This window comes from Oncorhynchus clarkii, chromosome 23, assembly GCF_045791955.1.
Source record: "Oncorhynchus clarkii lewisi isolate Uvic-CL-2024 chromosome 23, UVic_Ocla_1.0, whole genome shotgun sequence".
Classification (NCBI taxonomy): Eukaryota; Metazoa; Chordata; class Actinopteri; order Salmoniformes; family Salmonidae; genus Oncorhynchus; species Oncorhynchus clarkii.
The window spans coordinates 18,996,080-19,013,971 of NC_092169.1; the positions used below are offsets into that span (position 1 = coordinate 18,996,080).

Sequence of the window (17,892 nt, forward strand, 5' to 3'; positions counted from 1 at the left end):
AAGAACATCCACATTACACACATTACACACATACTATAGGACACACACACAGTTGCATGAACGCACACACGATATAAAACACACACACACACATAGCACACAAAATAAATAGACCTGTCCATCTCTCTCAGAGGTACTTTATCTGCACAGCTACTGTTTTGAAGAGAACAGCAGTGTGTAGTATGTAACCTTTGTGTGCGCTCTGATGCACGTCACAGAAGTCTATTTCATCTTACAAGGGCATGATTTCCTAATAGCACATAATAGCAGATAGTACCAGGGTTGTAATTCACATCTGTTGTGACATGATTGCTATCGCTCAATCCCTTGCCTGCAATACGTTCATTGATATTGTTGCATACCATCTACATTATAAGATATATCTTGTGTATTATATTCTAAGACATGCAGTTCACCTGTACAATACCACACTTCACGGGCATAATATAATTAACAAAGCGTTATCAAATGTGAAAAAAAGGTATTTGTCTAAGCTGTGCCCAGAACATATTATATATATTTCAGACTGGGGTGCTACAGGCAGTGAGTCAAGAATCGGTCTCTCAGGGAGCCGTGAGCTTTCTCCTACAGTAGATGTGATGGGAGCAATGCTGATATTATAGGCTAGGTATGGCAGGTTCTCATTTACTTCACCTTGGGCAGAGCTGTCTTCACACCTGCTTCAACAGCTGAGATCACACCACAATTAGCCCACAGCTACCTTGACCTGACTCTAGAACATGGTCAGCAGTATCTTACTTGTGATTATGCATGAAAAAATAATACAGTGGGAAACATGAAACAACAGCCAAGCACAGTCCTAGGTGAGGTACTGTATAGCTTTAAATTGAGACACATCCCAACATATGCTTGAAGTTTGATGTCAGCAAATAACAATAACGTTAAGATGATGTGCTAGCTTGTAGTGCATCTCTCTCTAGTCTGTCTGTCTTGCTAACCTAGCTGGGCAGTGCATCTCTTGGTCTGTCTATGTCTTGCTTGCTTGCCAGCCACTTCCAGGGCTGTGTTCGATGACTTTGTGCCTGACAAAAGTGAGAGTGAAATGCAACTATTTATTACGTTTGATAAACGCCAACGGGCAACGGTGTTTATAAACTGCATCTCGGGAAAGATAACCGCGTTGCGCGTGAACATGCATTCATATGCGCATGCATGAAATGAAACTCGCACTTTCTAGCAGCAACCTCTATGTGGACCTGTCCAGACAATATATGGCCGTGATGGCATTCCTCATAGGCGCACATAATTTTAAAACAAGCCAAAAATCATCTAGCATCAGATACAAGCAACTCAGACCCTAATAGAACAGTTGCTGCTCCACCAAATGACCCAGCAGATTAGCCCCCAGTCTTAACAGACTTCATGAGGACTGAGTTGGTGCTCAGAGGTCCATTCAAACCAGGACTGGATTTTTCTTACCCTAAAGACAAGTCTAGAAGAGGTTTCCATTCAGGATTATTACAGAGACAGTTGTCAAATAGGGAAACAATTACCAGGAGCTGGCTTTCATACTCAATCAAAAACAACACAGTGTATTGTTTTTGCTGTAAACTATTTTCTACAAAATACTACAAAACAATAAAGGAAGGCGTGAGTGACTGGTCAAATATCAACGCCATTCTGAAACACCATGGGGATAGACCTGAACACACAAACAATATGATTTAGTGGAGAGAACTTGATCTGCACCTAAGTCGGGGACAGACTCTTGACCAGACACAAATGACAATTTTGGAGTCTGAAAGAAAGAGATGGCGGGATGTCCTTACACGTTTAATAAGTATCTCTGGCTGAAAGAAACCTAGCATTCAGGGGTCCATCAGACAAACTCTTCTTACCAGATAATGGAAACTTCCTAAAAGAGGTTAAATTACTGGCAAAATTTGACCCCGTTATGGAAAATCATCTCGGCAAAATTAAAGATGGAGAGACACATGCTCATTACTTTGGGAAGTGCACACAGAATGAGCTGATACAGATTGTGAGTGACAAGATTCTGGAAGCAATAGTGACTCAAAGTAATTCTCCATTATCTTGGACTGTACACCTGACATTATTCATCAGGAGCAAATGTCCATTATTCCGAGAAGTGTGGCTTTAAAGGGAAAGCCAGAGATCAAGGAGTGCTTTGTGAATGTTGAGGTTACAACAGGCTTGAATCTGTCCACTGTCATTTTAGATAAGCTGAACGGGCTGAAGATTCCATTTGAAGATTGCAGAGGGCAAGCTTATGATAATGTGCCAACATGAAGGGCAAGCACCAAGGAGTACAAGCCAGACTGCTCCAAAAAAGTCCCAGAGCCGTGTTCGTCCCATGTGGAGCACATACTCTAAACCTTGTCATTGCAGATGCTGCCAAATCTTCAAAATATGCCGCTGTTTTTTTTTGGGGCATTTGCAAAAGCTCTTCACCTTCTTTTCAGCTGGCTCACAAAGATGGAATGTTTTGAAGAAACACGTGAACATAACTGTAAAGTCAGGGAGTGACACAAGATGGGAGAGTAGGCTGCAAAGTGTTCATTCAATCAGGTATCAGGCTTCTGAGGTTCAGGAGGCATTACTTGAAGCCAGACGAACGATCAACGATCCTGTGACCAAAGTGGAGTTACAAGCACTTTCAGAGGAAGTTGAGTCCTACCGCTTCTTAATTTGCTGTGTCGTATGGTGTGAGATACTGAAAATGACAAACAAGGTGAACAAGCTTCTCCAATCTGCCTCAATGCAGTTGGATATTGCAGTGAATTTAATCTCAAATGCAAAGGCCTCCCAGACAAAAGCCAAAAGCATTTGTGAAGAGATTAATGTGGAGGCTGAGGAACAGCAAGAGGGACTTCAGCTATGAGGCTCCTGATGAACCAGTGACGGATGTACTGAAAAACCTTGAAGTCAACTACTTCAACATTGTGGTCGACTCTGTTGTGACATCCATGGATGAGAGATTTGAAACACTCAACCAGGTAAAAAACAAATATAGAGTGCTGCTGAACGTCAGCACTGCCTCTCAGATGTCCAGTGAATCTTTAAAGGCTCATTGCATGGAAGTTGAAAACACTCTAACCTTCAGAGATGACTGTGACCTCAGTGGAATGGATCTGGCAAACGAGATTCAGAATTTACCTGATCTGTCATCAGATAAGATGACTGCCTTTGAGCTGCTTTCCTTTCTCCGTGAGAAAAACCTTGAGGAACTCTATCCTAAGCTTTGGATAGCCCTAAGAGTTGCAGTCACTCTACCAGTAACAGTAGCATAAGCAGAGAGGAGCTTTTCAAAATGAAAATGCATAAAAATCTACCTGAGGTCTTCCATGTCACAGGAACGTTTGAGTGGTCTGGCCATCATGAGCATAAATCATGACGTGGGGAAACACATGTCCTATGATGACATCATTGACGATTTTGCCTCAAGAAAGTGCAGAAGATGACTATTTTGATGTTAAGATTTTAAACATTCAAATGTTTACACACTTAGTAACATTTAAGATTGCATGGCAGAAGTGTGTTTGTGTAAATGACTGCTTAACTAACTATGTTACATACTTTCTCAATTTCTTCCAGACATTCCAGATAGACTGGTGCCCATACTGATGCTGAAAATGCCCAGGCTGTAGAGGGAACTAAAGTAAATCACACAGCTGTATATGTTTTATTTTAATATTTTGAGACATACTGTATAGCTGCAGCCATAGCCTTATGTTTACATTGTATAGCCAAAGCTAGTCACACAGCTGTATAGGTTTAAAAAAAACTATTTTAAGTCATATAGCTGCAGCCATTGCTTATAGGCTTATGTTTATATTGTATAGACAAAGCTAATTGTATAATATTGTGAGGACTGGACTAATTACCAGGCAGCAGAGCTGCAGCAGAGCCAAAGCTCAGTGCTATATTTTATTTATTTTCTACAATGTCTTATATGTTAATGTTAATATTCACTTATCTTAAGATTCTATAGAAAATATTATATTCAATAAATATTGTTTGTTTATACCTCATTCTGTTCTGTATAGGTCTACTTATTCTTAGACCGACAGATGGAGCAAACTGTTTTAAAGGAGGGAGGATTGTAGTGGGAGCACTGAGGTGTCAGGTGTGACTGTGGCAAATGCAAATGGTTTACATGGCTCACGGGCCAGGTAGGAGGGGCCCTTAGCAGATTTTTGCTTAGGGCTCTAGTCAGGTCAGGACCGGCTCTGCCTGTATGCCCGTTCCTAGGCTAGGGAAACAGAGGCATCAGTCACTCTTGAGAGGTGGCGGACAGGCCTATGACAGCTTCATCACTGACATGTTCATCTCAGCGTAAACCAAACACATCGGAGCGGAAGCTGCCACCTATGGCTTATAAAGGGGGCTTCCTACCGCAGTGGCCAGCCCCACGTTTCTCACTGCACTAGCCACCAAACAGCTGAGCATGCTTCTTCCTATCCTAACCTACAACAACAAACATCCACTATTCATCACCCTCAATCTTAACACCTTCTGGTGGGTCTCGCGAAGCAGGGACAATGTTAATGTATTGAGTCGGCTGTTGCAAAGATGATGAAGGGATAGTGTACAGTCTAGATGGATGACTCCGCCTCTCCTCTCAGTGGCTGTGTGGAGTCACTCTCCCATAACCCCCATCTAAGCTCTGCCATGGAGCAGAGAGCCACAGGGCTGAGGCCTGTCACAACCAGACAGTGGTGTAAAGTACTCAAGTAAAAATACTTTAAAGTACTACATAAGTAGTTTTTTGGGGGTACTCATTACATTTTGAATGCTTAACTGGGCAGGAAAATGGTCCAATTCACACACTTCAAGAGAACATCCCTGGTCATCCCTACTGCCTCTGATCTGACGGGGACTCACTAAACACATGCTTCGTTTGTAAATTATGTCTCGGTGTTGGATTGTGCCCCTGGCTATCCTAAAAATAATAATAATAAATGGTTTGCTTAATATAAGGAATGTGAAATAATTTTTACTTAAGTATATTTTAGCAATTCAATTTACTTTTGGCACGTACGTATATTTAAAACCAAATGCTTTTTGACTTATACTCAAGTAGTATTTTACTAGGTGACTTTTACTTTTAATTGAGTCATTTTCTATTACGGTATCTTTACTTTTACTCAAGTATGAAAATTGGGTACTTTTTCCACCACTGCACACAGTGTCTCTCTGATACATTTGCCACCGAATATAAGCATGGAGGGAACAGAAAGGGAGAGAGTATGGGGGAAGAACGACAAAAAGAGAGAGATGGGAGTGAAAGGTGAAGAGGTAGACAGAGAAAGAAAGAAAGAGAGAGAGAGGTTGAAAGAGTGCTGACCGAGGATAGGAAGTGTTGATAGCCTAAAGTTGCACTCGGTAAGAGTACCCTGGCAAGCACACTGAGCGGGTTGTTCCTTGTCATGACAGGAGAGGAAAGCAGTGTAACAGACTGCCCCAAAGACAGGGCCCTCAGTCAGTCCAACTGTGTAGCAGAGCACTGCACTTATTAAGCATTTGGTGAGTGTGTCTCTCTTTGTGATACTGTGGGGGTTCCATTAAGGGTGCATTGCCCATCTGTGAAGTTTAAACAACAGCCATTTAAAGGACAACACCAAGAGAGTAGGATGGGTGTGTCTACGGGGCCCAGACTGCTCGCTGACATACCAACCATTTAACCTACTTTTGAATCAGCTCAACACATGGATATCAACATGTCTCACAGTAATAACCATTGAGAAATAATACGCTCTTATCAACCCAGTTTGCTCATCAGGACAGTCTTAATGGGTTTTGGCTGACAGAGACAGCTCTCTATGCCAATAAGAAAGGGTGAAGTGGGGTAAAGAGAAGAGAAAGAAGCCCTGTGCGAGAAAACCAGGCCCCCACCGCATGCACAGCTCAAATGGATCTTAAATGCTAAAAATAACAGCAGCAAAACGCTCTGCACTCATAATCAGAGCCTACGCATGAACACAGGGCTTTGCTAAACTGCTGAGAGGCAAAAGGCCAAAGACACAAGATGGCCCTTCACTTCCTCAGATGACTCACATAATGTATATGAACACACACCCAAATGTGTGTATGCACCTACAAGCACTGGCTCACACACACAAGCATGCTTACACGCAGGCACACACACATTCAATTAATGGAATATATTTATATTCAAGAAAACAGCAATTTAATCTGCATGATTAAAATTAGTTAGTGTAAATAATTGGCAGCAAACACATTTAACGATGATGCTCAATAGCTCAAGGTATGTTATTGCACATTAAAAACGTGGTGTCCAGGGAAGATTATGATAGGGAAACAGGGAGAATGGGAATACAGAATTAAAATATGAGACAACACAGCGGAAATGGGGAAACAGAAGGGTGAGAGAGCCATCCTCCAGAAGACTGCCACGGCAGCACAAATACGCCGCTACAGTGGTAAGAACAAGTATGTGAACCCTTTGGAATTACCTGGATTTCTGCATAAATTGCTCATCAAATTTGATCTGATCTTAGTCTAAGTCACAACAATATACAAGCATGGTGTGCTTAAACTAATATATTGAATACACGATTTAAACATCCACGTTGTAGGTTGGAAAAGGTATGTGAACCCCTAGGCTAATGAACCCCTAGACACCTCCAAAAGCTAATTGAAGTCAGGAGTCAGCTAACCTGGAGTCCAATCAATGAGACGAGATTGGAGATGTTGGTTAGAGCTGACTTGCTATATCAAAAAAAACTCACGAAATTTGAGTTTGCTATTCACAATGAATTGCCTGATGTAAACCATGCCCCGAACAAAAGAGGTCTCAGGAGACGTAAGATTAAGAATTGTTGACTTGCATAAAGCTGCAAAGGGTTACAAAAGTATCTCTAAAAGCCTTGATGTTCATCAGTCCACGGAAATACAAATTGTCTATAAATGAGCACAGTGCAGAATGCTCAATGTGGTTCTGTGGACAGAAGAAACTACAGTTGAGTTGTTTGGAAGGGACTCACAACAGTATGTGTGGAGAAAAAAAGGCACAGCACACCAATATCAAAACCTCATCCCAACTATAAAGTATGGTGGAGGGAGCATCATGGTTTGGGGCTGCTTTGCTGCCTCAGGGCCTGGACTGATTGCTATCATCGACAGAAAAATGAATTCCCAAGTTTATCAAGACATTTTGCAGGATAATGCAAGGCTATCTGTCCACCAATTGAAGCTCAACAGAAGTTGGGTGACGCAACAGGACAACAACACAAAACACAGAAGTAAATCAACAACAGAAGAAAATATGCCTTCTGGAGTGGCCCAGTCAGAGTCCTGACCTCAACCCGATTGAGATGCTGTGGCATGACCTCAAGATAGCAGTCCACACCAGACATCCGAAGAATATTGCTGAACTGAAACAGTTTTGTAAAGAGGAATGGTCCAAAATTCCTCTTGACTGTTGTGCAGGTCTCATCCGGAACTACAGAAAGCATTTGGATGAGGTTATTGCTGCCAAAGGAGGGTCAACCAGTTATTAAATCCAAGGGTTCACATACTTTTCCCATTCTGCACTGTGAATGTTTACATGGTGTGTTCAGTAAAGACATAAAACATATAATTGTTTGTGTGTTATTAGTTTAAGCAGACTGTTTTTCTATTGTTGTGACCAAGACGAAGAACAGATCTAATTTTATGACCCATTTATGCAGAAATCCAGGAATTTCCAAAGGGTTCACATACCTTTTCTTGCCACTGTAATCAATGATCATTCAAATGTGCACACTTACTCTCTCGTGCACCATGCCTAAACATTCCATGCACACTCCCAGACACGCACACCAACACTATGGGAAATTGAAAACAAAGTAGAGCAAGCTCAGCACTGAAGCAATTACTCCAGTCAGGTGATATTTTACTCAGTGGTGGAATCAAATGAAACAGAATCGAATCATAAATGGACCTTGAGGGACATACTGAATCAATGCAGAGCATAGATGAACTTGCCTTTGACTTGAATCAGTGAAATAATGTTTTAAGATAAATAATGACGGCTGCAACCCGATTCTTTATTTAGCCGCATGGTTATCAGCCAGGATGGAAAGAATATTCTACTGTGCCATGTTTTGCCTTGATGTGCTCTACCGAGACTTGTGTATTCCTGTTGGGGGGTCAAGTCTGGTCGCCCGCCAAGAGGTGTCTTCCTCCTCCTCAGTAGGCTATTTCTCTGGTCTGAGCTTGGCCAGTGTCCCATGACAGACAGGCCAGGCTGCTTGTTGTTTAAGGCCCGCATTTATAATGCTGCCTGCTTGGTTCCGCAAAGCCGTTACAGATTAATAGGCTACAAACCACAGCACCAGCTACGGACCATGGCTAGAATCAAAACACTGACATTTGCTTGCTCACTGATGTTAAACAGTTTGCAGCCAACTTACAAGAGGATATAGAAAGGTGTAGGAATTGTAAAAGTGAAGGTGAGGTATATTTTAAATAAATTTGTATGAATGCATATTGAACATACAGTATTTAACTAATGTATATGCTACATTTCTAGGAATATTGATAGGTCTAGTAGATCATCTGTACATTTAATTCCCTGGATGTCTTGTTTATTCATAAGAATGATTGCAGGATGAGGAAAACGTCAGATAAAATACAAAATATCTGCAAAATAATACAATGGATATGCTATACTGACCATTTACCATTTACAGCTTTGACATTTACTGATATGCTGATATTGAAGACATAGGGATATTTTTGACCGCAGCTTTGACATTTACTGATATGCTGATATTGAAGACATAGCTCCTAAGGAAAGCCTCCATTCTAAACATTCTGATTAACCTATACAATCTCTTTAAGAGCCTGATAGAGATATTACACTGTATCTACTATCGTATTTAAACTAGGAAGATGGGCTGCTCAAACAAATCACAATAAGTACTGCACCAGAAACAGCAGCATTTTATTATTCAATAATGCCTATGGTAGATAATAGGGCAATACCTCATAATTATCACCCTTACTTCTGTGTAGGCAATGGGACATGTTTTAATAATCAGCATTTGAAGTGGAGTTCAAACAGTGCTTCTGATGTCCAAGAAAAATACAAGGTAGGCTACAGTATGGTTGCTCCAGAAATTAACATTCCAGGAATGATAGACAAATTGTTTCTTTCTGCAACCTCGAAAAGTGGCAATTACTAATGTTAGCCTATAATACAATCACTAGGCTGGGGCATTGCATCATTTCTGCATACTGTCATCAGTAAGGACTAACACTTCTTTGTTGTCCCTGTTCGGAGTAAAGTGGCAATCCATCTCTGGAGGACAAGTGGAGCTGGGGTCTGCAATCCAAAACATATTAACTGATCTCACATCTCGCAGCCAGAGACATGTGGGGAACCTCATCTAATCAGGCCTGCTTACAACGGAATTCATTATCAAAAGCACCTCTGATAGAAAGGATACATCTCTAGCATTCAGCCGCTTTGTACTCCATCATCTTTGGGAGCAATGGGATTGCTAGACATGTTACTGGGCAGAGGAAGGTAGTTGCTATTTTCAGTTAAGGCTACCCTGGGTTGCCCTGCTTTAAAAAAGCAATGGAGCATCTCCTGGTGAAACATCTTTAGAAAACACCTTGTCAGCTCTCAGACAATTGAGATGTTACACTGTGTCATATTGTCTTGCTTATATCCATATCTCTTCTATCCGATTTATAAACCATAAGCCAATTTTTCAGTCTTTATTTTATTGTTGTCATCGGGCATCGTCAATTATTCAAATTTTCCTCTACTTATTGAACATGTTTCCTTTTCTGCACATTCATATTTAAAGGCTCTTCCCTCCTTAGGACATTTCAGCAGGATAAATCAATGTGACATGAAGCTTTATTGAGACAGCTTCAGAGAGGAATGCAATCTAATGGCCTGCAGGAGAGTGTATTTCTGCATGCTGTTAGAGATGCAGGGTCAGAAGTATTCAAATAGATTGAAACGCAAATTCAAATCAGCTTAATGAGAACCCCTGCTTGACTATTCATAATAAATCATTTGATTTGGCCATTGTTACTGTCACAGGGAAACCATTCTCAAGACTTGGTGATTGAGCAAACCTTAATACAATATTTTAATGGAAGCACTCCTTGAGCTAGGCCTATAACCTACTATCAACAACTGATGAAGATCCAATTGTATTTGTCACATTCTTCAACAGCTGTAGACTAACAGTGAAATGCTTACTTACGGGTTATTTTCCAACAATGCAGAGTTTAAGATAAAGATAAAAAATTGAAATAGTGACATGAGGAAAAAATACAAAGTGAATAACGAATAACAATAACAAGTGAAAATAACATGGCTATATACAGGAAGTACCAGTACTGCATCGATGCGCAGGGGTGCGAGTTAATTGAGGTACTGTAGCAATTTACATATTGGTAGGGATAAAGGTAGGGATAAAGTGAGTCAACAGGATAGATAATCAACAGTCAACAGGATAGATAATGGACAGTAGCAGCAGTGTGTGTGTGTGTGTGTGTGTGTGTGTGTCGTCAGAATGCATGTGTTCGCATGTTATTTGTGTGTGGGCATATGCAATGTGTGTGCAGGTGGGTGTTGGGGTGTCAGTGTAAGTTTGTGGGAGAGTGCAAAAAGGGAGACCAGTTAAGAATCACATCTTGTTTGTCTAACTAACTGATGAACGAGCGCAATGATAGATGAGACTGGAGCCATGTCTGATCACCCAGCTTTGATTCAGCATGTACTTTAATCTAATTCCCAAATCTCTTAGCATGTTAAAATTCACAGCATGTCATACATTGGAAAGCAGTCTGGGAAGAATCTCAGCATTCTGACTTTGGCAATGGCTTTAACCATGCAATACTTATTTCAACATCCTCATCTTAACATTGCAATACAAGCTATTGCATTGAGATTAAATACCAATGACTAAAATAGTTCAGGTTATGGTTCTAGGAACATACTGAACAATATGATGATTTGCCCACCAAACTCCAAAAAGGGACATGTCCAGGAGATGCCCATAAATCCTCTTTGAGGTGGGGAGCAATCTGATTTCAAGGATGAGCCATTAATCTCAGATTTCACTAGTCTAGGGGTCACAACTGAGTCACAACTAGATCACCCCATCCCCAACTTGTCGGCACACATTCAAGCCGGCACGCATACACAAGGTACAGTTGATGTCGGAAGTTTACATACACCTTAGCCAAATACATTTATACTCAGTTTTTCACAATTCCTGACATTTAATCCTAGTAAAAATCCCCTATATTAGGTCAGTTAGGATCACCACTTTATTTTAAGAATGTATAATAGTAGAGATGATTTATTTCAGATTTAATTTCTTTCATCACATTCCCAGTGGGTCAGATATTTACATACACTCAATTAGTGTTTAAATTGTTTAACTTGGGTCAAACATTTCGGGTAGCATTCCACAAGCTTCCCACAATAATTTTTGTGAATTTTGGCCCATTCCTCCTGACAGAGCTGGTGTAACTGAGTCAGGTTTGTAGGCCTCCTTGCTCAAACACGCTTTTTCAGTTCTGAACACACATTTTCTATAGGATTGAGGTCAGGGCTTTGTGATGGCCACTCCAATACCTTAACTTTGTTGTCCTTAAGCCATTTTGCTACAAATTTGGAAGTATGCTCGGGGTCATTGACCATTTGGAAGAACCATTTGCGACCAAGCTTTAACTTCCTGACTGATGTCTTGAGATGTTGCTTCAATATATGCACATAACTTTTACTACCTCATGATGCCATCTATTTTATGAAGTACACCAATCCCTGCTGTAGCAAATCACCACCACAACATGATGCTGTCACCCCCGTGCTACATGTTGGGATGGTGTTCTTTGGATGGCACGCCTCCCCCTTTTTCCTCCAAACATAACGATGGTCATTATGGCCAAACAGTTCTGTGGTCTGATGAAAAAAAAATAGTACATTTTTCCAAAAAGTACGATCTTTGTCCCCATATGCAGTTGCAGACCGTAGTCATTTTTTTGTGTGGCGGTTTTGGAGCAGTGGCTTCTTCCTTGCTGAACGGCCTTTCAGGTTATGTCGATATATGACTCGATTTACTGTGGATATAGATACCTTTGTACCTGTTTCCTTCAGCATCTTCACAAGGTCTTTTGATGTTGCTCTGCGATTGATTAGTACTTTTCGCACCAAAGTACGTTCATCTCTAGGAGACAGAACGCGTCTCCTTCCTGAGCGGTTTGACGGCTGCGTGGTCCCATGGTGTTTATACTTGCGTACTATTGTTTGTACAGATGAATGTGGTAACTTCAGGCATTTGAAATTGCTCCCAAGGATGAACCAGACTTGTGGAGGTCTTGGCTGATTTCTTTTGACTTTCCCATGATGTCAAGCAAAGAGGCACTGAGTTTGAAGATAGGCCTAGAAATACATCCACAGGTACACCTCCAATTGACTCAAGTTATGTCAATTATCCTATCGGAATCTTCTAAAGCCATAAAATAATTTTCTGGAATTTACCAAGCTGTTTAAAGGCATAGTCAACTTAGTGTATGCAAACTTCTGACCCACTGGAATTGTGATACAGTGAATTATAAGTGAAATAATCTGTTGGAAAAATTACTTGTGTTATGCACAAAGTAGATGTCCTAACCGACTTGCCAAAACTATAGTTTGTTAACAAGAAATTTGTGGAGTGGTTGAAAAACTAGTTTTAATGACTCCAACCTAAGTGTATGTAAACTTCCGACTTCAACTGTATACTCTTATTATATCTGACCTAAAATCAGACGGACAACACATACGTTAAAACCTCTTACTTCTACCCCCTCCTTTTTCGAACATTCTGTTAAAAATCGCGCAACTTTTCAGCGTCCTGCTACTCATGCCAGGAATATAGTATATGCATATGATTAGTATGTGTGGATAGAAAACACTCTGAAGTTTCTAAAACTGGTTAAATCACGGCTGTGACTATAACAGATCGTGTGTTTCATTGAAAAACGCAAGAAAAACTGCTCTCTGAAAGCTAAAAATAATTTCCATAAGTCACTTCCATGAGTTGTTAAAAGAGGACAAAATTTAATATCGACCTGCATGCAATTCATACAAATTCCACACGATGTCGCCATTGTCGTCGATTTCAATTGAATTTTTTGTTGGAAAATCCATCTATCTGGCTTCCGTTTCTTCCAGTCTCCACCAGGATGTTGTTAATGTGGACATGGGCAGCCATTGATTTGCACACGAGGAGCTATTGAATATACATCGCCCTGTAATCATTTTGATAGATTGTAAACGTTTACTAATACCTAAAGTTGGATTACAAAAGGATTTCGAAGTGTTTTGTGAAAGTTTATCGTCGACTTTTTTAATTAAAAAAAATGATGCAGCGTTAAAAAACGATGTTTTTTTCTGAATGACACAGCTTCCATAGAAAGCTATTTTGGGTATATATGGACCGATTTAAACGAAAAAAAGACCCAATAGTGATGTTTATGCGGCATATAGGAGTGCCAAGAAAGAAGCTCGTCAAAGGTAATGAATGTTTTATATTTTATTTCTGCGTTTTGTGCTGCGTCGGATAAGCAGAGTCTTTGTTTACGTCGCATTCAGGCATTTTCAGGTGATGCATGCTATCAGATAATACCTTCTCATGCTTTCGCCGAAAAGCATTTTAAAAATCTGACTTGTTGGCTAGGTTCACAACGAGTGTAGCTTTAATTCAATACCCTGCTTGTGAATTTTGATCAAGGTTTGAGTTTAAACGAGTACATTTAGCATTTAGCGTAGCGCATTTGCATTTCCAGGTGCCTACTTGAGACATATGCGTCTCAAGTAGAATCAAGAAGTTAATGTCAGTTGATGATAAGGTTAATGTTTACTCTTCCTGTACTGTAGCTGGATCTGTGTATCAGTATATTGAATTGCCTGAGGCCTCATGAGGAGGTATATGCCCACCAAAAATGGGAATGGGCTCCCATTCCTCTTAGACTAGAGGCACGAGAGGATTGAAGAGATCCTAATAAATCTTGTTTATAGCACCCATCAGATCATAAAGGGCTCTGATTCCACTTTGGACTGTCAAATCAATAGAATAAAGAAGCAGTAAATTACGTCTGTGAAACATAGGCTAATATGTTTGTGTTTTACTTGAAAAACAACACGTTTGATGGGTAGACCTATTGTATGTTATAGAATCTAATAAGTGACAACGTCTCAATGAACGCAGTCTTATACAGTACAAACCACTGTATATCAGTACAATCCCAACTACAGTGATGCTTGTAACCGCATCATGGGTGTGACTGATAGGTGTGCAATTATTTTGAGCTGCTCCTCCAGAGTGATAAGAAATTCATCTGAATTAAAGTTGGCTTGGGTGAAATGCAATCTAGCAGAGTGCCGGCGAGTGATGCCAAAGCATGGCTGCTTGACACCCTGATCCAATATTCAATGCCTAGGACAAAGTAACATCCCTTTCAAACTGCATTACTGCTGAAAGGCCAAATGAACATACACTCTCTCCATGGAAGAGGTCATCCGGCCGACAAGTGGACAAGTAATCCTTAGCAAATATACACTTACACACATTCTAGTCGAGTCATTAGAAACATGTGTTGTCTTTCTGGGGGTAGAACATCCTTCTAGTACCGAAAAATAAAGATAAAGACTTGTGTAGGAACTGAACTGACTTTTTGGAGTGGAAGTTATCAGTGTAAGCGCCTTCCGTTTAAATGAATGAATGTGTGATAAGATAGGCACTACATTAATTAGGATAATTCAGTATATACAAAAAGCACCTCTAAATATTAAGGAAAAGATGCACTTTTGAAATTGTGAACAGTGTGTGGGAGGATGGAAGATAGGGCGAAGGGCAAGTGAGACTACAGTTGGCTGCTGCAGCATACTGGAGAAGTTACATTTTCCTTGGGATATCCATCACTGGGGCATAACGGTTTTCGGGAGCTCGAGAAATGGCATTCTTAAAATATTTGAATTAATAAATACAACACCAGCAGTAGACAGGCAAGGGAATTGAGCGTGTATTTATTGATAACTTGACGCAGGCTCAGCTTTGTGTAGTTCAAGGATCAAAATAGACAATGTGATGGGGAAATTATATCTATCGTTGGACTAATACTTATGATTGCCTTTGAGCACAATTGAATCAATGTAATAAATTCCATAACAACTGTGTCTCTATAACATCGGTCAACACTAAGATATACTGGATGACATCTGCTGTCGAATTCTCATCGTACCACTATATCTACAGCTGTAGCTATGCTGCCTGGGTAATTACTAGGAGTGTATATGTTAGTATGGCAGAAGGAACAGTGCACATCAGAGAATGAAATGTAACACTTTTTGCAAAATGATTTACTCTTGCAGAAGCGCAAACACTTTGAGATGCTCCAGCATTAACATAAGGCCTGCAGTCATAGGTACAAAGTTGATTGATCACTGCAAGAAAATCCCTCTTGCACAAATCAATAGGCTATGGTGATCCAACGACCGGAGTCAAGGACAGCAGGGTGGATAGAACCTGGAGAGCATATCATTGTTGTTTACCGATTGATCCAGTCTTAGTACAGTAAATAGGCTAATCAACTGTGTTATACTGAACATGCATACTGGAGGCCTTGCTCATTGAAAGCTTGGCAAAGATAAGTCAATCCAATCCAGCCTTACTAATTCAACAAAATGTGAATTTATAGTCTTCAAATTTAGCAATCCCTTCAAATTCAGCTTGCCTACAAAACTAAAAAAACTTCTCCCTTTTTATTCCCTTCAAATCTCATTTGGATTTGCTCTACTGGAAGCCATTACCAATAAATGCACTGATCAGACACATGAAAACATACTTCCTGCTTAGGGGCAAAGTTGCAGAATATTACGCCATTCTAGTGCATTCATCATGACACATGGAATTGTTTTTTGTTTCTCCTGTATTCATTTAGCAGTGGCGCACCGCTGCTGCTAAATTGTTGCCGCAACACGCAGGGGACATTTTGGGAAGGAAAACGCTTTCAGTGTAAACGACTAAAATCAGACAAAGTTTGTAGAAAAGATAATTGACCACTCTTTTATGCCTGCTACGTTAGGTTAGCTTAATGGCATCATGTGTAGAATTGCAGAAAATGTCCTTAAAAATTGCAGCATTTTCTCTGAGCTCCATGAAAGAAAAATGTGCTTATTGCTAATAGCACATCTGCCCTGTTCCTGGAGTGCCGCAGGTACAGCAGGATTTTGTTCCAACTAGGCAACCAACTGAGCTAATGGATCAGTTCAATGCCTAAATTCAACACACCTAGTTTTCCAAGTCAGTTAAATCAAAAACATGGACCAGTTTTGCCTAGCCCTGGGCTATGGTCAAATATTTTTTTTAACGTTTATGCATTTTAAAAAGTAACTGGAGGGGGGGGCATGCCTCCGTACCCCCCCCCCACCCCAGCTAAAAAATGATCTAGAGGAAACATTGCATTTCCCCCTATAGCTTTTAAAAGAGAATATGGAATCTGGCGAGAATGCTTAAATTAAACTTCCCTGAAAACCAAATGAGGCACATGCCCCTCAATAGATCAATCCATTACACTGGATCATTAATTCCTGCAGCTTCTACACTTCCACAGTGGGAGTTACCAGCCACAACCACAACAGCAGTATATTCATCTTTTATCCAAAAATAATGTTTCCCTTTGTGAATTTCACGTCGTAAAAACGTCTATAGAACACAATACCACACTATACAACAATTATTCTCAGGATTAAGCTTCTATTACACAGGGTTTTTGTGTCTTGATTAAAAAATATGCAGATAAACCGATGTTAATTACCCAACGAAGGCATATTTTACCTTTATGCTACATTTGAAACATAAAAACAGCCCATGTCTGAGAGTAATCACACATTAAAATAAATAGTGATCCGTCTCTAGATTTTTCCAAAACCCAGCAGGAATTAGAGATAGCTGTGACTTACATGTTTTTCGGTTCACATGGGTCCGTGTGGGGGTGGTGGCAGGCCTCTCCTTGGAGTGCTTGTGCGTCCACATTTCTGTGGATTCATGCAGCAAGGTGGGGTTAAAAGGAGAGGGGCTGGAGGTGGTAAAAATGGCAACTGGCACAGCGGTGGTTGTGGTAATAACAGGGCCTTGTGGTCCTCCGCCCCCAGAGTTGCCTTGGCGTTGTGTGGTGCTCCGAGGTGTAACTTGGCTGCCTGATGCACCACCCACCTTGGCGGTAGTAGTGGTGCCACTGGGGTGGTGTGCGACAACAGTTCGAGTTCTGCCCCTCACCGCTGTGACAGTGGTTGAGGTGGGGTTTGCCATGGTAGTAGTGGTAGTGTCTGAGTTCTTGGGGAAGGTGCTGGGCTTGGAGAGATGGGGGGGAAACATGGGGTCCTGTCCTATACCCTTAGCATCCACCAGATCTGTAGGCACGTAGTCCCTAACAGAGCCCACCACAATCCATTTGAGCAGCATCAGGCTTAGTCCCAAGCCAATGAAGCCTATGAGCAGAGGGACCACACATAGCCATGTCTGCTGGCGGGGCCACACGGTGCAGCCTCCACAGCGCAGGGGTCCTGGCTCTTGGCCTTGGGCCTGCTCTTGCTCCCTACTCCCCTCTGGACACTCCTCCAGGATCACCGCCCCGGATGTGACTGCTCTGGAGCTCTCGCTCATCCTGCGCACGGCTTAGCAAGGGTTAATCTTGGGGCCAGGCGCATGACAGGCATGGGAAGCACGAGCCAGAATGGCAGCCGGCAATGCCGGACATCGAGAAGGAAACACACACAATGAGATGGTCACAAACACATACATACACAGAAACGTACAGACAAACACTCAGACAAACTCAGAGACGCACAACAGAGGTGAAACAATCTGATGTAGATGCGGAATGATC

General features: G+C 41.1%; 1 protein-coding gene across 1 annotated transcript in view; it reads right to left on the reverse strand.

The window, feature by feature from the left end:
* The window catches only part of LOC139381571 (pro-neuregulin-3, membrane-bound isoform-like), a 513,481-nt gene extending 495,812 nt beyond the window's left edge, over positions 1–17,669 (reverse strand). Inside the window, exon 1 of the mRNA XM_071125214.1 lies at positions 16,967–17,669. Within this exon, the coding sequence (XP_070981315.1) occupies positions 16,967–17,669 (703 nt within the window). The remainder of the gene's footprint in view (positions 1–16,966) is intronic.
* Between the last annotated feature and the right edge of the window lie 223 nt (positions 17,670–17,892).